This window comes from Perca flavescens, chromosome 18 (assembly GCF_004354835.1).
Source record: "Perca flavescens isolate YP-PL-M2 chromosome 18, PFLA_1.0, whole genome shotgun sequence".
NCBI classification, from domain to species: domain Eukaryota; kingdom Metazoa; phylum Chordata; class Actinopteri; order Perciformes; family Percidae; genus Perca; species Perca flavescens.
The window spans coordinates 5,874,017-5,895,858 of NC_041348.1; the positions used below are offsets into that span (position 1 = coordinate 5,874,017).

General features: G+C 43.1%; 1 protein-coding gene across 1 annotated transcript; it reads left to right on the forward strand.

Annotated features, from left to right (window-relative positions):
- The first annotated feature begins 1,876 nt into the window (after window positions 1–1,876).
- Window positions 1,877–4,660, forward strand: zfp36l1b (zinc finger protein 36, C3H type-like 1b). The gene is made up of 2 exons (XM_028605467.1): window positions 1,877–2,120; window positions 3,532–4,660. Exons 1-2 carry the CDS (start codon window positions 2,067–2,069, stop codon window positions 4,552–4,554), a joined length of 1,077 nt encoding a protein of 358 aa, XP_028461268.1. The 5' UTR covers window positions 1,877–2,066; the 3' UTR covers window positions 4,555–4,660.
- The last annotated feature ends 17,182 nt before the right edge of the window (window positions 4,661–21,842 follow it).

Sequence of the window (21,842 nt, forward strand, 5' to 3'; positions counted from 1 at the left end):
AATAAGCTTGATGTGTTTTTCATCTGCTGCACTAAGTTTCCTTGGCTGACCACTGCGTTTATGAAGTACCTATAAGAATTGATGCTGGTTTGAAGGCAAAGGGTAGTAACACCAAATATTGATGTGATTTTAATTTTTCTTTTGTTTGCTCACTTTGCATTTTGTAAATTGATAAAAATAAACAATCATTTATATTTTTGAAAGCATTCTTAGTTTACAGCATTTTTTTCACACCTACTTAAGACTTTTGCAGTACTGTATGTTTTGGGGCTTTTGTGTGATTAATCCCGGATTTATCCTGATTTAAATCTAGTACTGCATTCATGTTTCCCTTTATAATTAGTGAATATTCATTGAGAGATAGAAATTCATTGGTTAGGTGTGGGAAAAAACTTCATCATATGTAGACAAACAAAAAAACAAAGGCTATTTTCCTACTCCTTATTGTGGTACATATATAAGATATCCTGCCTGATATGTCTTTACTATTTTGTCTACGGTGAGTGCACATTTCTGCAACAGCAACACAATGGAGCCCTTGGTTATGGTGTTGTCACTAGAGGAGGCAGCAACTTTGAAGTATTTATTTTGTAGATGATTTACATCTCTTTTACTTAAATGTGACTCTTGCATAAGCCCCACGTCTATGTTCCTCCTTCTTAAATAGTCCAGGAATTTAGCTTGTTTGATCAGCCTCTGATGTTAACTGAAAGGATTGAAAGCTTAGCCATCTTCGAAATTTACATGCATACATCTCGAATAACCTACCGGAATTCACTGATGCGCAAAGTGTGGTAAAAATATTAGAGTGATTCTTAGCTTTTTCAAAAATGTGATAACTTGCTTTTATACTTAAGTTTTAAAGTAAGATGAAATTTCATGAATTATCAGCACTGGCATTATGCCAGGGCTGTGAGTCTGTTATGGAGTTTTTCTGCTATTTTGGGACCTTACAAGTTACGTTTATGTAAAAAAGGAAGAGGAAAGACTTTATTTAATCAACTAATATTTGTTTGTTTTCTATATAGCCAAATCACCATCTTGTACCTAGATACGAGACAATTATACGTTTGTCCTGCGGAGGCGCTGTTTTCTCTGAGGCTACACGTCTGCAGCGTGCAAGGGGGTAAGCTTTGCTTCAGAACGGGAACCTCCGATGGCGCCATTTTGTTGCTACAAAGCGATCACCTCTTGTTAGCATTACACTGACCGCCATTTTTTTTTACGTCACTTGACTGCAAATAACTTTACATCTGAAGCGTTTAAAGACTCTATTTGTCCGTTGTTTATTTCTTAAGAAACACAACAATGTATAAAAGGCTCCATTACCTTGTAGCTCACGGTATAGCTCCGTAGCAGACGTTTTTGTAAAAATAGGCTAACAATTGGGTCATAAGACTTACTGTCGCACAGTAGAGGAATTACTGTATAGTACAGGAGAAGCTCGCAGGTAGTTTCGACTTACATTAGCTGTTTAGGTTTAATGACTAATGTTAACTAGCATGTTAGTTAGCAATAATTAGCCTGCCCTGTGCTTATGTTATCTCCTTACATATACCTACGCTCTCCGTCTCTGTAAGATTGGAAATGATTGAGATTTCTCTTGTCACAGCTACCAGAAGACTTACAACTTTCAGACACGTTGCTCACGTCACATTTACGTTGTCTCTGTCAGTTGGAGGCTGCGCAGTAAAGCAAGAGATCACCGGAAAAGTGCTTCTAATAGCCTTCACTGGTCTCCGTCCAGAGCAACGGGGTCTATTGGTCCATTATATATATGTCAATGGCAGCGTGTCAGCCGGAAGCCCGCCCACCATGCAGCCATGGAGCTCGCGAGATCAGGACGGTCTCACGAGGCTATGCAACCAGAGCCCTGCAGAAAAAGAACTGCGCAGTGCGCAGTGCGCAGCACCTATGGCGCAGCACCGTGGCCTCTGGTAATTCATCCATGACTGTGTGGCACGGCAGAGGGGGCTCTCCACTCCACGGGGTTAAAAATCGCAAAACCTGGACTATCACTAGCTCCTATCTATTGTCTTTTATTTATTTTATTTTTACCAACAAACATGACAGCGACCATTATTTCTCCTTTCTTCGAATACAGAGAAGTGCCTAACAAGGTAAATGACGCCTATCCGGGAGGAATCATCGGCCGGGTTTTTCTTTTCTGGAGAAACCATGCTAACATTGGCCTAGCAACTTTTGTTACAGCAAGTTTGATGTCAAGTTTGAGGGCAGTAAATCGCATGACCCACATGATTGGTGACTAGTAACAGTACATGTATCTTGGTATCGTCAACTTTAACTCCGCGTGACGTTAGAACTTCTTTTGCAGCTGGTCTACTTATTGGCGCAAAATGGCATAGCTAAGTTAAAAGGTAACGTTAACGTTACTGTCTTTATGCCAGACCTATCGCCACAGCACTGTAAAGTAAAAGTAGTTGAAAGGTAATATGGGTAACGTTAACTTAAGTCAGTGTTTAATGTTAACTTTTAGTGAAATAAAAAGCTAAATCTGCCTTTGCGTCTGCCTTCTATTTAAACCTTATGAACTTTGTTAACTAACAATAACTGCCTCTTTAATTCCATGCCCTCTGGAGTCTGAGAAACCGACAGTCTCAGACAGTTACTATTCAGTTTTAGTATCTATCTACGCAATCAGTAGGCCTATGTTTAAAACTCTCATGCATTTACTAAACTGCTTATTTACTAGTAAGGCCATAAAGTCATTGCTGCTGCCCATGCTTAATGGTCTGCAGTAAGTTATCGCAACAGAGAAAAGTGTAGCTACGTTTAATTAGATATTGAGCCACGAAATGGGCGCATAGTGCAGATGTGTACATTTTAAGATTGATTAATGCAGTGCACTGTTACAGTAATGGTAAAGACACAATATACACCATAGTGGCTGCAAAGCAATGTTTCTCATCTGCTCATCAATTATGTATGTTATGGAATTATGATTCAGATTCAAAAAAAGAAATGGGAATATTTTGAAAGCAAAATCTTTTTTAGGAGATGTACATGGTCACATGACTTGGGCTCAAAGGTGAAATAAAGAGAAACAAATTCTCTCTCCCTGTTAAAGTTTAGGGTTTTAACTTTAATTTGTGTTGGATACAGAAGCCCTAGTTGATTCCTAAGCAGTATATCTCAGTCTGGATATATTGAAAACACATTTGATACCATGCTGCAGGAAATTCTTTGTAATGTTAAGGCATGTGAGTATTGTGTAACTGATTTTGTAAATTAAAGGGCATTAGGTCCAAGCTTAGCTTACAAGATGCAAGATTAAAAATCATGTCTCCTAAGTAAATTGTTCCAGATTTTATTAATCTGGAACCAGTAATGGTTTTTCAGTTCCTAACCCTGCTTGTAATAACATTAAAGTTTCTAATTGCCATTCCCATGAGTCCTTTTGGGGTATAAAATGGGTACATAGCTCAGAAAAGGTTGATGAACACAGCACACATCAATCACTGACCCTTCTAATCACTTCTTTGTTTTTTAATTGCATATGTTACTTTGCAGAACAGTAAGATGTTCAACTACAGCAACAACAATAACAGTCTTGGTGGACCTCAACTGATGTCTGTCCAATGCTCCAATGCCAACTTCTCCTCCTGCACGCCCATTGAATCCCTGCTGGACAGGAAGGTGGTGGGGGCCCCCTCTGCAGGAGACCGGTTTCAACGCCGTCACTCAGTCAGCCTCTCGAGTGCGAAGTTAAGCCAGAACCAGTTTGTCAACAACCTTAAAAGGCATCCCTCTGTGTTATTTGGTAGCAGCTGCAGCAACAACAAGGAGAACCATTTCAGTGAGCGCTCCTACTCAGAGCTGGAGGATAGGCAGTGGTCTGGCAGTCAGGTGTGTGTGGATGGAAGCAGCCAAGTCAACCCGAGCCGCTATAAGACAGAGCTGTGCCGGCCCTTTGAAGAGAATGGCACCTGTAAATACGGCGATAAGTGCCAGTTCGCCCACGGCATGCATGAGCTGCGCAGCCTGAGCCGCCACCCAAAGTACAAGACTGAGCTGTGCCGCACCTTCCATACCGTCGGTTTCTGTCCGTATGGCCCCCGATGCAACTTTATCCACAACGCAGAGGAGCGCCGTGGGCCCCCTCCCCTTTCCGCCTTTAACAAAATGGAGCGCCCTCGGCTGCAGCACAGCTTCAGCTTTGCCGGCTTCCCCAGCTCCAGCAGCCGGCAGGACAGCCCCACCTCCATTACACCTCCACCCATGTTCTCCACCGAAGACCTGACAGAGTGGCAGAGAAACCCCTTCACTTACTCCAGCCAGGAGTTTGCCAGCCTGTTTGGGCCCAGCTTGGGGTCACCACCTGTGTCTGAGCCTCAGGTTCCGACTCCACCTTCCCCAACCACCTCCTGCTTTTTCCAACCCATGTCAGATAGCTCCCCCTGCCATTTGGGCTCTCTGTCTGACCAGGAGGGCTATCAGAGCAGCCTGGGCAGTCAGAGTGGCTCTGAGTCCCCGCTCCTGGATGCCTCCCGTCGCCTCCCCATTTTCAGCAGGCTCTCTGTCTCTGATGATTAAGGTGTCTTCTTCCCTGGGCTTGAGATGGGAGTAATGGAAAGAGATAGGAAGATGGAGACAATTCACCTCCCTAACCCCCTCCTCTTAGCCCTGTTAACAGGAAAAATAAGACTGTTCTGTGCATTGTTGTAGCCAGTGAGTCAAATCAGAAATCCATATCAAGTCTCTTCCAATATTATCAACAGTTGGTAAACCAGAATCCTATTCATGCACAGGCCTTGCACTGGTGCCATGGTAGAATGAATGTGAATGATGGCGTAAAGTAGCTTCGATCATATTATAAAATAGTTTAATATGACTTAGAATGGAGGGTAGGGAGTGGCAGTCAGTGTGTGTTCAGTACATTGTGCATCTGTGCTGTACAAAGTGTGTTGCAAGGTTGTGTATATCGCTACACAGCCATTATTATGACCGCCTGTGCCACAACCTTGACACCTCCTAGAGGCTTGTTACAACTCTGTTCAATTTTTGAGAAAGTCCAGTAGACTGTAAGATTATAACAGTGCCTTGGTGTTTATTCATGTGAAGCCAACAGTAATTATCATTATTATTGTCTAGTTTATTTCCCAAAGCCTTCTGAGTCAGGGCTTTGGCTGTAACTGCTTATTTATCAAAATGTATTTATTGCTGATCTTAAGCATTTTTATTTTGTATTTATCTAGTTAATGAAAATAATATAAATATATAAAAAAAAATATATATATATATATATATATATATATATATATATATATATATATATATATATATATATATATATATATATATATATATTTCTCTTTTCATGTGAAATTATGATCTTTAGTATAAATCGAAAAAAGACCTGGTTTTTTTATTTTCTCAGTTAATATAATATACTGCAATGACATGTTTTGTAACACTTGATTTATTTTGAAAGATAATCTTAATTTAAGACAAATGTTTAGTATTTTTAATTTGTTTGCTCCTCCCACATGTAGGACTGCAGGGTTGAGGTTCTCTAATGCAGTCTGAAGGCACAAACGCAATGGAAGTGTCAATGTCCTAGTGCATGCTAGAGACAAGTGTTGTCTTTTCAGTGCGGGGTTCTGCAGCTGACATCAGGTTCAAATGATGAAAAAAGCTAATGTAAGTAATTGCAAACTAATCAGGTAACTAAGCTAGTGCCATACAGTTGTTAAGGGTGTGGACAAAGTATGAATGCACTCTGGGTGCCGGTGGTGCTGGTTTAACAAAGTTCTCATGGCCGACTTGCACAGCATCCCAGCTGTTTTGTGTGCCGGCTTCATCGCGCCTGATAATCTATTGCTTTCTAGCCGGTGGAGCTGCTCACCTGTGGCTCTTTTTTTCCCCCTCTGGTATCTTTTACATGCAGGGTCTATTTTTGTCAGAGCAGCTCATCTCTCTAAAGTGTGAAATTCACGGTGAATGTAAATTAATGCCCATATTTATTGGCAATTGTAATTCATGTTGAGGCCTTTCTACCATGTTTGGAAATTGCACTAAAATATTTGGAGAAGATATATTTTTGTATTCTTCAGATAAATTTACATGGAACAGTACATTCAGTGGTTTTAGATGTCCATTCAAGCACAATCAATCACAGAGCATCTGCATAAATAATATTGAACAACACAATATCAAAGAGTGATTACTAATATTGAAATTTTGAGTGGATTTAAAGTGTGTTATAACCTCAAAGCCCTTAAATGTGGAACCGAATTTGTGTTGAAACCCTGTTTACATCTCCCACCTGCATCTTACAAAATGTCATGCATTAACCATAGCTTCTATTGTGTTAAGGTGTCTCGTCCTTGCTGCATTTCTGGGCAGCATCTTTTTTTCGTTCTGTAGAATATAAACTAGTTCTGGAACAGTCCCATTCTCATATTAATGTATTGTACTGGGATTAAAGCTGTAGTGCGTAACTTTTTGATATTAATGAACGTCCGTTACATTCAAGCCATTGCCAAGTGAGTTCCTAATGAAGACTATCTGCTCCACACAACTCCCTCTGTATTTTTCAGTATGGCTGTGTTCAGAAGATTGTCATCGGGCAACTTACACGCGCAGAAACTCAAGTGACTATAATTACCTCTTCTGAAGAGTCAATGTCCAGTCCTCCGTGTCCTTCTTAGCTAATAGCAACTGCGTGGGGTTGGGGTGGTGCGTGATCGCAGAAGGCTTGTATCATGCGGTAGCAGTTTTGTTGTCATTACCCCTCATGGGGGTGACAGAAACTACGCACTATAGCTTTAATTCTCATTTGAGTCACTGAATCAGTTACTAGCACTTTGAGTTATCACATTGGTGATGTAAAGGTTTTCTTTGATCACTTTTACCCCTGAAAGTGCCTATTTATACATTCCAGGTTTCCCAAATGTCGTGCCTTCATATTTTTCTAGAACAGGGCAGATGCAAGCCTAAAATGTATTCCGGTAGGTTAGAGGTTAACAGGATTGACACATAAACTGTTGAATGTATTCTCCAGCAGCCGTCGCTGTTTCTACAGTAATTACTTTGTTCATGGTTTATTTTGTAATAAAAGATTGCAGTTGAAACCAATAAAATTATTTTAAAGTATTTATATTGAATATATGAGTTCCTATGAATTAATTTTGTAATGTTTTACAAAGCTTTTATTCAGCAGTTCCCCCAGCACAACACTGCTGTGGTTAAACTAGTTGTTCTGATAGAAATGCCTCCATTACTGCCTATAAAGTAATATCGACAAGTGTGTAAGTCTATACTCCCAATACCGTGTAACTTAAACCTGAAAAAAATCTACTTTGAAGAAGTTTGTTGATGCTCTTATTGTTAGTGTTATGACTAAACTAGATAATAAAATAGGTCTATGGCATTTATTCTCTATGCATTTGTTTTACAAAGGGTTTCACCTGAGCCTGGACCTACAACAATGATAGCAATGATGATCAAATCTCAACAGGGTTTGTAGTCTACAGCTGTTACAATAATTATATATTAAAACAATATTGTCAGATCTGTACTCCGAATTGGAATCAGTATCTGGAAGTATAAATTTTGTGTTGGGACCATACCAAAGCATGCTTTAGTGCAGTGTTCCTCAACCTCTTTGGCTTGTGACTCAATTTGTTTCGTATCTCATTGCCCCCTTATCACAGGGGATAGACCTAGTGTGGCGATGGGTTGTGAACAATCATTTGGACAACCTAGTGTATTAGGAATGTGTTTTTCTGTCTTATCTGCATTTCAACACTCTTCTGATTTCCATTTTAGTGTTAGACCAAGGCTATGTATTTTGGGGCAGTGTAGGTGTTATGGTTTTAAGGTTCTAACTAGAGCCACAAACCACCTGGAATCAAAAGTTGCAATCAGTTGTCCAGTTTATGTATCCAGAGAATGATTTGAATGTTGAATGTCATGATGATTGCCATGGCTGTAATCCAAGAAAACTACATTATTTTACCTGAGCAAATCCTTAATCAAGCCTTTATATCTTGTGTAATACTTGCAAATTAAAGTAACATAAATATTTCAAATAATTAGCCAAACATGTACTTCATCATATTTATGAAGAATGTGAATTAGATCAAAGATTATCCATTAACTTTCATGTCAATTGATAAGCATACCATCAATCCAATTAATAAAAAGAAACCACTTACATTGAAGGTTATTCAAAAGACAATTGCAAACACTCAATCAAGGAGAAGAGGAGGAAGCCCACAGGCCTCTTTATAAAGTGGGAGGTACTACCACAAATTTACTAAACCATCACTTTTAGTGTCTCCTTGTGGACATGAGGGGAAAAAACTTTATTTTGTTAAATAAACGTTATTTCTAAAAGTAGAAATGTTCCATATCTGAGGCAGAGGGCTGACACATTTAAGTTATAATTCAATCAGGAGAGACTTGTTTGCATTTATGCAAAAGGTTTTAATGTACAACAGCATGTAGTGTATTGGAGATTGAACTCCATCGTTATTAATACATTTCATAAATTAATAAATTTAATGTAGGGGTAGGGAACCAAGATGTAACCCCCGATGGAATCCAGACACCGCTGGTGGCGGAGAAGGCCAAAAAAAAACGGACCTAGGAGGCATCGGAGCAACAGCCGGAGAAACCAGGACGGAAGGTGGAAGGGGAGGAGGAGGGACAACATCTTCCTGAAATGACAGCTGATAGCACAGGGAGAGAAGCAGCTTTTTAAAACAGTGATGTGACGCTGTGATTGGCCTATGGGATCCTTGGCCGTTCCTGATTGGTTTATCAGAAGGTGAACGCCTCCAGCGTTGATTCGCTTTAGGAGGGACTGATTACTTATTAGGTCTTCCTGAAAGAATTTGCGCTGAGCTACATTTGTCTAGACGGTTAAACTGATGTCGAAAATTTAACTATACCTTCAATACAACAATCTCTTCTCTAAATAGAGTAAACAACTTTCCACCCAAGTGTAAATCATTTTCTCAATTTCTGGTGTGTTAATTTTTTGAAATTAAAAATTAAAAAATATAAATAAATCTGGTAGAGGGAAACAAAATGAAAATGAAGTGTTCCCGCATAAACTCCAACTTGAAAAGTGCTTGTAAATGTAAGTGTCCACTGTTCCATCAGCCCACAGATTTAATACAGTTGCTATTAGCAATGTTAAAGTCCCTCCACTCAAAAACATTTTTTGTTTATACACTGAATGTTTGGCCTTAATCATGTATGTGCAAAGTTTGACACTAGAACACTGTATTCACATTCATCTGTTGAAAGACTTAAGTTTCTCTGCTCACCTTAAAGGGACGCTTCAGCTCATTTCAACCTTATCTCTATCTATTTGGTTAAGGAATATGATGTGAAAAAGCATGCAGTTCTTTTTAATGTTCTCTGGTTCTCAGCCGGCCGCAGCTGTAAAATCTGTTCTACTTTGTATAGAAGAACGACAGAGTGCTACTTCGTCTTTGGTAGCTGAGGGGGCAATGCCTTAACTGTTCTTTTCTACTGTATTATGGGTGACTGTGGCTTAGGAGGTAGAGCGGTCAGAAGGTCCTTATTTCGATCCCTGGCCCCTGCAGTCAACGTGTCGGGCAAGATACTGAAACAAATGTGTATCTGACAAGCAGGCTTCTATGGTGGCCTTGGCCACCAGTGTATTATTGTATGTGTGAATGGTGCTTGTAGTGTGAAAAGTGCTTTGATTAGTCATTAGCTATGTTTCTATCAGCAATGTTATTTTTTTTCGTTTTAAGGTAGCTATTTCCTGTACTCAAGTATCAAAAGTAATTTTCTGATATTAAATGTACTAAAGTATTAGAAGAAAAAGTATAAGTAAAAAAAAAACTTTGATTATGAACTTTATTGTGGCTTCCTTAGAATAACACATAATATTAAGGGTTTCCACACTTTCTTAAACATCAAATTCTACCAAAAAGAAAAACACAAAAAAAAATTTTGTGAGGAAGAATCTTTCACTCCAACGTATGAAAACATGTCTTGCAAATACAGCCACAGGTGTGTATCGTTATCACCACCCCATTCATCACTGTCGTTGGGGTGGTCATCATCTGTTACGTTGGCAGCAAAGCCCGCAGCAGGTGCTTCCATGACGCTATCAATTATTATGCTTCCTCCTCATCTTCTTTAGTTTTGGCGCTTGGCAATAAACATGCATTACATCACCAACTGGAAAGGAGCATGCATTAACTTGCAATATAGGAGCAATGATTTAGCCAAACCTGCTTTTTTGCAGTCTAACAAATTTCTTCTGCTGTTATTTTTGTAATAACGAGTAATGAAGATGCTTAGGGGAAATGTAGTGGAGTAAAAGTCTACATTTTATTAGGAAATTTAGTTGAGTAAAAGTAAAAGTTTCCAGAAATATAAATAACAAAGGTATGTGAAAAGTATTTGTAATTTTTTACATTACAATACTGGGTGAGGCGATGTCATTTCTGAACACTGACTTAAAAAACATAATCCAGAGACGCTGATGCCGCTCTGTACGTTTAAACAGAGGGTGGATGTTAAACTTTAACATGACTCTTTATAGTTCAGAGAATGTAATTGTTTTTTTACCGTGAGACTTTTTTCCTGAGTTGAGCTTGCTTCTTGTAGCTTATTTCAGCTCGCTACTGTTTAGAGGTTAACGTTACCTCATGTGTGTTAAGCGGTCCCAAGCTTAGATTGGGGAAGCACGTTGTGGGTGGGTAGGCAACATGTTCAGGGGGTTGTTTGAGTGGATTGTTTCACACCGCAATATGTGGTATGCATATATTTTTTACTGTCTTTTGTGGATTTATCAGGTTTTTCAAGTGCCTTTAACTCGTAAAAGCAAAGGGTTGCTATTTTCTTTCATAAAAATATTGCATTTCGCCTTGACACTATGACGGCAGACCCTTATGGCAGATACTTCATGATTTCAGGTCACATTAACTCCTTTCCATTAATAATGCTCAATATCTAGTGACAATCCTGATTTTTTTTCATAAAGCTTTTGACATGATACAAGCCTCTAGTCCTAATGTCATTGTTGGAGGTGCCTTTAACTGCTACTTGGACCCAACCCTGGACAGACTTTCAACAAAACCACCTCCTTCTATAGCTTCAGTGCAAATTTTAAATGATTTAATTAAGACTAGGAACATGGTTGATATTTGGTGACTGCAGCATCCCGCTGACAGAGATTTATCTTTCTACTCTAATGTCCACAAATCATACACTAGGATTGATTATTTTCTGATTTCCTCTGAATTGCTACCCAACATTATAAATTCCACTTATTATAATATTTTGATTTCTGACCATCTGACTGGTTATCACTTCAATTTAAAGATATTCTCTCCAAACAGAAGTACAGCTGGCGCTTTAACCCCGTCCTTTTGAATGACCAATCTTTTACTGAGCATATGACTGCATGTATTGATGACTTTCTCACAACCAACAATAATGGAGAGGTCTCTGATTCTACTCTGTGGGAGGCCTTTAAGGCGGTGGTGAAAGGCCACATTATTCCGTTTGAATAGTCTAAAAAAAGAAAACTTAATAGTCACCATGTCCTCAGCAGCAGCCCCCGCCAAAGGGCCGAAGCCTCAAAGTCTAGTGAGGCTGTATCTCGCTTGTGCCCCGCATCATGTGGGGCATCCATCTCGGGCAGGGACCCTCACCCAATGTGCATAGCCTGCATGGGCACTAAACACGCTCAGGCAGCGCTGGCTGACCCACAGTCGTGCGCCCACTGCGTGTCAATGCCGGAAAAGATACTAGAAAGGCGGCTGAGAGTGGTCATGGCCAACAGTCATGACCCATGTCTGTCGGGAACCAGCGCAAAAGCCACAAGTTGTACCCATCAGCCGCAAGCTACACCTCGCTGGGCGGACATGATGGACGAGGAGTCCCAGGACATGCCTCCACTTTTCAAGGACCTCCTCGGGATGGAGGACGAGGAGAAGGACTCCACATTCTCCATTTCACAGTCAAGGCCTCCTAACGCAACCGACACTGCTCCCCCGGTGGTCAGCAGCCAAATTGGGAATACAGTGGTCGGCAGTCCAGGACCGAGGGGGCAGAGAGAGACCTGTACGACGGCAAGAGGCTCCCACCTGCCCAGCCGCCTGCGAAACAGCTTCTGCCGGCAGTGCCTGCCTGTATGAAGGAAATGAGCCGGTACTGGTCCAGCCAATTTAAGAGTAGGCTCCCAACCATGGGCTGCTCTAAGCTGGAGATCCACGGGATGGAGGCACTGGGGCTGACTGAACCCCAAGTGGTGGAACCTTCAGTGGCTCATCACCTCCACCCAAACCGCCGCTCTCTCTCAGCCTCACACAGCATTCCTCTGCCTAACATGATGGAGCGTCTCACTGCCTCCATGTTTCAGAGGATGTACAGATATGCAGCGCAGTTAGTGTGCCCTCTAAATGCAATGACACTGCTGGCTGCGTACCAGGCTGAAATCCTCGAGGAGATGGGCCGTCAGCTGGACTCAGGGGCTCCTAACCCGGTCCTCTGGGACGAAATCTGTGTGGTGAATGACCTGGTGCTGCGCTCCTCACGGGGTGCGGTGCAGGGCTGCGGCCGTGTAATGGGGCTCGCAGTCGCAGGTGAGAGGGCCTTGGGGCTGAACCTATCGGGCCTGAGTGACACACAGAAAGCGGAGGTTATGGACGCAACATACGACCCCACCAAAGGTCTGTTTGGCCCAGCTTTAGAGAAGATGAGAGAGGCCAGCACCCTCAGGAAACAGGAGGGTGAAGCCTTTGACCTCTGCCTACCCCGAAAACACACACCCTGCCCCTAGCAGGGACATAGAGGTGGCTTTGACGCAGCGGCAGAAAAGGTAAAGCAAGGGGCTGCAAAGCCACAGAGACAAGCCACTGGTCAACAGACTAGACAGCAGTCTCGGTCAGACAATCCCAAGCCGTGGGGGAAAACACTATTTCACGGCTGCGGCAGCAAAGAGCCACCACTCCCACCCTGGAGAGGGGAAGAAGAAGCGGCCATCCTAACCCCCCCAACCCCCCCCCCCCAGCTTCTCCCTCCATCCCTCCTACGAAGAGGAGGAAGGTTGGAGAGGTGGAGCAGAGCCCCGAGGTTTGTGGTTCAGGGGCCCTGGTGTTTCACAACTCTCCCTCCTCATCCAAGAGGAGAAGAGTCAGTGGCAGAAAGTATTCCAGTGTCACCAAGCACTTTCACCATGTTCACAGTGTCACCAAGCACCATGTTCAAAGAGACAACAAATAAAGCCTGCATTCTTGCATTCAGGCGCAGAGCCAAGGGCGAAATGCTACCCTCAAAATAAATAAAACTGAACTATCAGGTCCCTGCAGGGGGAGTTCACATTCCTCCCAGGGCAGCCCTCCACCCATGAATGGCACATGGAGCCGGAGATTAGCCCAGGCTCACATAAATGTCTTGGAGCTTATGGCGGTGTTTCTGGCTCTGAAACATTTCTTGCACTTTCTCCAAGGTCGTCATGTTTTAGTGAAAACAGACAACTCCACAGTGGTTACGTACATCAACCGCCAGGGCGGCACTTGCTCACTGCAGTTGCACAAGTTGGCTCTCTACAGTGCTTTTGTGGAGCAGCGGGAGACTGCAACACACGTGCCAGGCTTTCAAAACAGGGGTGCAGATCTTCTCATGGGGAAACCCTCTGTATGGGGAGTGGACTCTGCATGAACAGGTGGTGGGACAGATCTTTCAGAGATATGGTCAGGCAGCCGTAGATCTCTTCGCCTCGCAGGAAAACACACAGTGTCCAATGTTCTCGCTGGCAGACATAAATGCACCGCTGGGTGTGGATGCTCTAGGCCACCCGTGGCCAAACGTGCTACTCTATGCATTTCCCCCCCTCAGTCTGATCTCCCCCACCCTGGTGAGGGTGAGAGGTCCGTCCCTGTGGCTAATCCTGATAGCGCCGCTGTGGTCATCCAAGCATTCGGTAGCAGAGATAATACAAATTCCTGGCAGGAGTGCCATGGCCTCTCCCCATTCGCAGAGACCTTCTCTCCCAAGCAAGCGGGGAGATCTACCACCCTCACCCAAACCTGAATGCATCAGGCCTGCCAGAACGGTAATTGATACCATTCAAAGCGCAAGGGCCACGTCCACCCGCTCTCTTTACAGCGCAAAGTGGTGGTTTTTTGAGTAATGGTGCAAACATAGGGATACCATCCCTTACCAGTGTTCTGTGGTGGACCTGCTGTGTTTCCTGCAGTACCTAATGGATAAAGAGAAAGCTTTCTCCACAATTAAGGTGGTGTACTTGGCTGCTGTCTCAGCTTGCCACGTAGGTTTTGGGGATAAGCCGGCAGGGCAAAATCCCTTGGTCGCTTCATGAAAGGGGCACGCCGCAAGCTCCCAGTTTCAAGGCCCCTGGTTCCTCTGTGGGATTTGTCGATTGTGTTGGGCGCCCTCTCTCATCACCCATTTGAGCCTATAGAGGCAGTGGGGATGAAGTTTGTCTCTTAAAACAGTTTTGCTCTTGGCTTTAACCACTGCAAAGCGAGTAAGTGACTTACAGGCTTTCCACCCGCCTCCTTTCTCCTCAGGGGAGGAGCAAAGACATCACATGTTATGCCCTGTCCGGGCTCTGCACATGTATGTGAGTAGGATGGGTGGGTTCAGAAAAGCGGATCAGCTGTTTGTGTCCTGGGCTACTCCCCACAAGGGTAAGCCATTGTCCCACCAGAGGCTGTCCCACTGGATTGTGGAGGCCATATCATTGGCCTATGAGTGTAAAGGTTTACAGGCCCCACAGGGTCTTAGAGCTCATTCCACAAGCGGCATGGCCACTTCATGGGCCCTTTTCAGGGGTATGTCAGTGAAGGAATTTTGTGCGGCATTAAGCTGGGCACGCCTCACACTTTTGTGAGGTTTTACATGCTCGATGTTTCCTGACCGTCCTTGGCACAGGCTGAGCTGGAGGTTACGGCACCGGGGTTGACTCTCGGTTCAATATTATTTGGCTTTGGGAGATTCAGGCAATCCAGGAGTATCTCCCATAGTGAAACACCAAACGGAGTTAGTGTTTCACTATGGTTAGGGGGGCGGCAAAGATCACAGGGGGGGGGGCGCAAGTCTTTATCTTGTTTGAGGTTGAGGTACTCTTAGACGTAAGCCGAGGAGCAGCCTCTCCCCTCTCTCCTCATGTGGAGAGAGGGGAGAGGCTGCTCCTCTGCTCCTCAGTCACACACAGAAGACAAATGAGAAATGAGAAATACCTTGCGTGCTCACTGGATTTGTCGCTAGTTGCTTTTTTGAAAAAAAGTCGCTAAGAGGGTCTGAAAAGTCGCTAAATCTAGCGAAAAAGTCATTAAGTTGGCAACAATGGTCATAACTTCATTCTCAAAGGATTTTGAATCAATTTACAAAACTCCTTGGATTGGTGAATATCTCAGTATACAGCCCTATAACACTAGCCTCGTGAGACCGTCCTGATCTCGCGAGCTCCAGTTTTCCACTCGCAGATCAGTCTGGCATCTTCAGATAGAGAAAATTTGGAGCCGTTCGCCAAACGACTGACCAATCAGCGTTGGTTTTGAGGTGGGTTTAGGTGGTGATAGACAGATGGTTTATGCAATCAGTATTTTCAGACAGCGGTAGCCCTCATTCTGTATGTCTGGAATATGGACCAGGAACCTGAAATGGTGCCTTTTATTTGTAAATTCTCGTTACACAAACGGCAAATATCCTTTACCGCCATGTTGCTTGCTTGCTGAGCTAACGAGCTATGCTTTGCCTGCAGCAGCAGGGGCTTGTGGTTGTATTTTCATACGCTTCGTTGATCTGATTGGTTGATTTGGCCCGTCTATCACCAACATAGGTGGTGATAGACAGATGGTTTATCCAATCAGCTAACCAGTATTTTCACCCCTTCCCAAAAGTTCTCCAACGGTAAGTTCCCAGATGGATATGCCGAGCAAATGCAAAATGCGACTCTGGCGGAGTCAGGTTACTATAACACACAATCACTTGTTCAAGCCGGCTTCCGGACTGGAGAGAAAGAGGGCTGTGTTGAATTTGTGACCTTTACATAGATAATAAATTTGCTTCATTTCTTCAGCTCCAAACTAAGTATCACCTTCACCCAGCAACATATGTATTGATCCTTCAAGTCAGGCATTTTGTACGGGAGTGTATCCCAGAATTCACAATTAAACCAAATTTTTTCTCATTTGATCTCCCATTTTGACACTGCTTTTAGGGAGGCCTGGGCCGCAGATTTGGGTGCTCTGGTGTCAGATGAACTGTGGGAGGAAGGTTTGTCCGCTATACAGAGCTGTTCCATTAGGTCTAGAAACAGATTAATTCAATTTAAAGCTACAGTGCATAGTTTCTGCCGGCCCCATGAGGAATTCTAAGTAATGACAACAAGTCACCATACTGAGAAACACAGAGAGAGTTGTATGGAGCTAATAGTCTTAATTAGCTTTGTAGCAACTCCTTTCTCAGGTGTTTTGACACCTTTTCCTGTATCAACAAGGGTCATATCATGCAAGTTTGCTTCCCTTTTTTATCATAAGTTGTGCTGTTTACTGTGAAATTTGAGAGGTTTGCTCATTGGATTGGCTAGGTGCCTTGTTCTGGGCCTACATGCTGGGTTCAGTTTCCTCTGATTCAGAGAGGAACCCACAAGGTAATAATAGGTCACAATGTAATGTGCATGTTTATGGGCCCATCCTGACCTTCAGGACACAATGTATAGACAGGTAAGTCCCCTGCTCTCTTCTGCACTATATAAACTACTGTCTCCCATCAATTAGATGGATAGATCCTTTTTATTAATCCTTTGCAGGAAATTACAGTGTCACAGCAGCTTCATGACAGACATAACATCACACATTTACTCAAATATATCCATACCAATAACTTAAAATACAAAAATATAAATGAAGGAAAGTTATTTTTGTGCATTATAGAGTCGTATAGCAGCTGGTATGAAGGACTTCCTATACTGCTCCGACTTGCACATTGGTGCCATCAGTCTTTGACTGAAGGTGCTGCTGTTTATCACCTTCAGGAGGTGGAGTGGGTGTGCAAAGTATTGATCCTAGTTTATTTAATGTTCTGGCCCCTGCCAGCTGCTGGACCCCTCTAGTTCAGCCCCGACCACCGAGCCGGCCTTCTCGATGAGCTTGTCCACTCTGTTTCTGTCTGCTGTGCAGACGCTGTCTCTCCAACAGGCCACAGCAAAAAACTGGCCCTCACTGTGTGATAGACACTGCAGAGCACGGGTTGGCAGATATTAAATGATCTTAGCCTCCTTAAAAAATAGAGTCAGCTTTTCCCCTTACAGTACACTGCCTCCATATGGCTCTTCCAGTCCAGGGGTCTCATTTATAAACGTGGCGTACGCACAAAACGGGGCTGAAAACGTGCGTACGCCACATCCCACGCAAAGGTAGTGATTTATAAAAAACAAACTTGACGGGAGAATGTGCGATCCTCCACGCAAACTCTGAACCATGCGTACGCACATTATGGAGACAAAATAGGAATTGGCGACGCAGATGGTGAGGTGGTGAACTGAAGTCAGACTGCAAAAAGTAAATGGGAATAACTATAAGAGTAGAAAAAATAAACATATTGATGCCTCGCACATTTTTTCACTCCATATCATCCACGTTACCATGAAGATTAAATCCAGCAGTGTTATTTGCGCTTGTACTCAGTGATAACTGTTCCATAAACTGAAATCTTAAATAAAAATATGTTCTTAATATTTAATCGGCGCTGTCTCGCCATCACATTGTCCGCTACGGAGCGCAGGAGGAGGAGATGGCCCGACTCCATGGAATACAGGATATCATCAAATACCCTACCATTAGATAACGGCAGAACACAGTGTAAATAACTAAATATATATCTTTAAAACTATGCATATATCATCAAATGTCAAAGTCTGAAAATACAGCCGTTAAGCTCTCGCGCAATCTTTACCCTTAATGTCCTCGTTATCAGTCCGAACTTTAAAACTGTTAACAAAACCTTCATGAAGAAAAGTGTGTTTGCCTATTACACTTTCTTTCGTCTTCAGATTGTATTGCTGTGTTGGCAAGGTGTTAACAATCACCAATTGCTGTAAATATATAAATACTGCGGTGACCCCGTGCGTAATGCTGCATGATGGCACTGCTGGCCCTGCAGGAGGACTAACCCCCAATAGAAGAATCAGGAGAGAAAGAGACTTCAGGGACCATGACAATGACTGGCTGATTTGCCGATTTAGATTCCCTAAAGCTGAGCTCCTGGATCTATGTACTGAATTGGAGGACTGAATAGAGAGGGCAACGCGCCGGAACTGTGCCATCCCGGTCCAAATACAGGTATTCGCCACTCTGGGGGAAACCGGTTTCCAGAAGGAAATGTCAGACAGCTAAGTGTTTTTTAAAATAAATATTATATATAATCTTCAACTTCATCACTAAGGCTTGTTTGGATATAATAGTTCTGTTAAATCTTATTATATACGTCTGGTATATCAAAGCTGTCCCCGAGTGCCGTAATGCCTGCCGTTTTGGAAGATTTTATTAATAAAGGTAGTAGTCTATAGATCCGGTTTCCCTACACTGTGCGACAACAGGCCGAAATTATAAATCAATTGGCAGCAATTCCCGAGCGTCTGAGAGGTTTATTTAGTCTTTTTTTTTTTTTCTCCGCCAGTCGTCATGATTCGGCATGATTCAGTGTAACGAAAGAACTGCCAGGGTCAGTAACATACTGATCAGCATTCACGATGTGCATTGCATTGACTATTTATGGTTAAAAATGGGCGTATACAGGGTGGGATAAGAGGCTGATCCACGTACGCACACTTGTAGTCAATCTGTGATTTATAAAGGGAACATTGTTTACAGGTGTGCGTACACACGGTTTTATAAATCTGACTTTTTTTCGGCGTACGCCATTTTAGGCTTTTGGGCGTACATACACTTATAGTAAGGATCCTACCACAGTTTTATAAATGAGACCCCAGCTTGCTGTCAAGCTGCACACCAAGGTACCTGTGGTTGGCCAACAACTCCACCTCAGTGCCCCTGATGGTGATTGGTGTTGGTTGGATCCTCCTCCTCCCCCTCCTGAAGTCCATAATCATAGCAGAAAGTTGTTGAGTGTTCCTCTGTACTCCTCATCGCCTCCTCTGATAAGGCCGACGACTGTGGTGTCATCTGAGAATATCTGCAAGAAGCATCTGTCGGTGTTGTATTGGAAATCCGCTGTGTAGATGGTAAACAGGAACGGAACCAGCACAGTTCCTTGTGGCGCCCCCGTGCTGCTTAGAATAGTGCTTGAGACACTGTTCAGCAGGCGTACATACTGTGGTCTGAGGATAGATAATCCAAACACAACAAGAACAGTGATGAATCCACCTTCATCTTTACCATCTTCTCCCCAAACAGTCAAGGCTTAATGGTATTAAAGGTGCTTGAGAAGTAAAAAAATTTTATCCGCACAGATGCATCAGGCGTGTGCAGATGTGTATAAGGCCTCTGCAGCATATAAATGAGGGCATCATCAACACTGTTGGGCAGAGATGCAAACTGTAAAGGGTCCTTTTGAGTTGACACACTAGTCCTGATGTACAAAAGGACAAGTCTCTCAAGCGTCTTCATAACATGTGAGGTGATTGCTACCGGTCTGTAGTCATTGTGGTGGGTTGGATGATTTTTCTTTGGGACAGGGATCAGGCAAGATGTTTTCCACAGCCTTGGGACCTTCTGTAAAACGGCTCAGGCTCAGGTTGAACAGGTGTGTTAAAATACCACATAGCTCTGCAGAGCAGGTCTTCAGTAGCCTTGGACTTATGGCCCCACTGCTTTCCTTGGTTTCAGTCCGCCCAGCATCCTCTTGACCTGAGCTGGATGAAGAATCATAGGCGGGGCTGCTGGTGGGGTAGGAGGTGGGAAAAAGGGACTACGAGCAGATGATATCATAGGTGTGTTGGAGAGAGGGAGAGGAGATGGAGCAGAAGCAGTGATCGTCAGCAGACCAGGTGGGGGAGGCTGAAGTGATGTGGGGCAGTAAAATCTGTTAAAGAATCAGCCATACTCTGTTCGCCATCAAGCAGCGTACCGCCCTTCTGCTTCATGCCTGTGATCTTCCGCATACCAGCCCATACCTGCCCATACCTGCCCATACCTGCCTCACTCCATTTTGCTGCAGCTGTTCTAATTTTAACCTATACGCTTCTTTTCCCTCAATCTTTCAGTACCTTTTGAAGTTCTTTGATTTTATTCCTGTCTCCTTCCCTGAAAGCCTTTCTCTTCTCGTTTAGCAAGACCTTCAAGTTGCTGGTAATCCATGGTTTGTTGTTAGGGAAGCAACAAATTGCAACAGATGGTATAATGTCATCATAGCAGAAATTTATGTAATGGGTAATGCATTCTGTTAGGCCGTCAATATCGTCCCCATACTCCTCACCAAACACATCCCAATCCGTAGTCTCAAAACAGCACTTCATCAGCTTCAGGATACAGCATTTTGATGTTCTGATGGTGACAGGCAGCCTCTTGACAGCTGGGGTGTAGGAGAGAGAGGTGTAGCATGTCGTGGTCTGAGTGCCCAAGAGGGGGCAGTGCAGTACATTTGTATGCATTTTTCACACTGGCGTACAAGAGATCCAGCATTTTATCACCCCTGGTTGTGCACTCAAACTGTTTAAAATTGGGCAAAAGTCTTAGAGAGACTGACATGGTTGAATCTCCAGACATAAAAATGAACGCTGTGTGCTTATGGTTACACCACTTGTTGTTGACAAGCAGTATAAGCCCCCCTCCTTTCTGCTTACCGCTCGCTGCGGTGTCCCAGCTCGTATTTTCCTGAAGCCGGGGAAACTGATCAGAGAGTTGGGCGTGTTGTTTGTTAACCACATCTCTGTCAGGCATATGATGCTGCTCTCCCAGTACACTTTCTGGGTCCTGACAAGGGTTTCTAGCTCCTCTAATTTGTTTGTTAAGTAGCAAACGTTTCCCATGGTTATAGATGGTAGAGCTTGTTTAAAAGACTCTCTCCATGTTCTCGCCACCTTCCTCTTGTTTCTCTTCCCCCCCGGCACACGTTCCCCGACGCCTCCTCTGTAAAAGTTCCTTCGGTAGGTCATGTTGAATCCTGAATATTGAGCCATGTACCAGGTTCACCAGTTCCTGACCCCTCACCAGCGTCATCTTGATTACAATTAGCAAGTGTATGCTTGTTGCGAAGGCAGAGGTTACGCACAAAAATTCGGGCTCCAATTTCAAGTGTGGACTCTCTTACTCACAAATAAAATCTTTATCGGCCACTTTCTTTGCATTTTCACTTTATAACTTTCCTTCAAGTGAGAGTTCAGTTTTTTATATATATATATACACTACCGGTCAAAAGTTTGGGGTCACTTAGAAATTTCCATTCCACTCCATTCCAGACAGAATACCTGCTGAGATCAGTTGCATTGTTTTTTTTAACCAGGGCAGCAGTTTTCAGATTACATTATGTGCTTACATAATTGCAAAAGGGTTCTCGACTGTTGTAGAAAGAAGTGGCTGAAGAAACACTTGAAATCCATGTTTTTTGGTCTAAACGTCATACCCAAATTAAAAGTGGTACAGCTCCCATATACTTTGACACTCAGGGGTGTGCCTGATATCATTGGAAAAGTGATTGATGTGGGTTTGTTTGTGTATTTGAGAAGTGTTGTATTTTGTAGTTTTTTGGCTTTTTTATTTGCACTTTTCAAATAGAAATAAAAAACGCACAGACATATTTGTAGAAAATAATTCATATAAAATCCATTTTTGAGTCTTTTGGTGTCTGGATTGTTTCTGTAGTAAGCTGAGACATGTGGCTAATGCTGTGTTGTC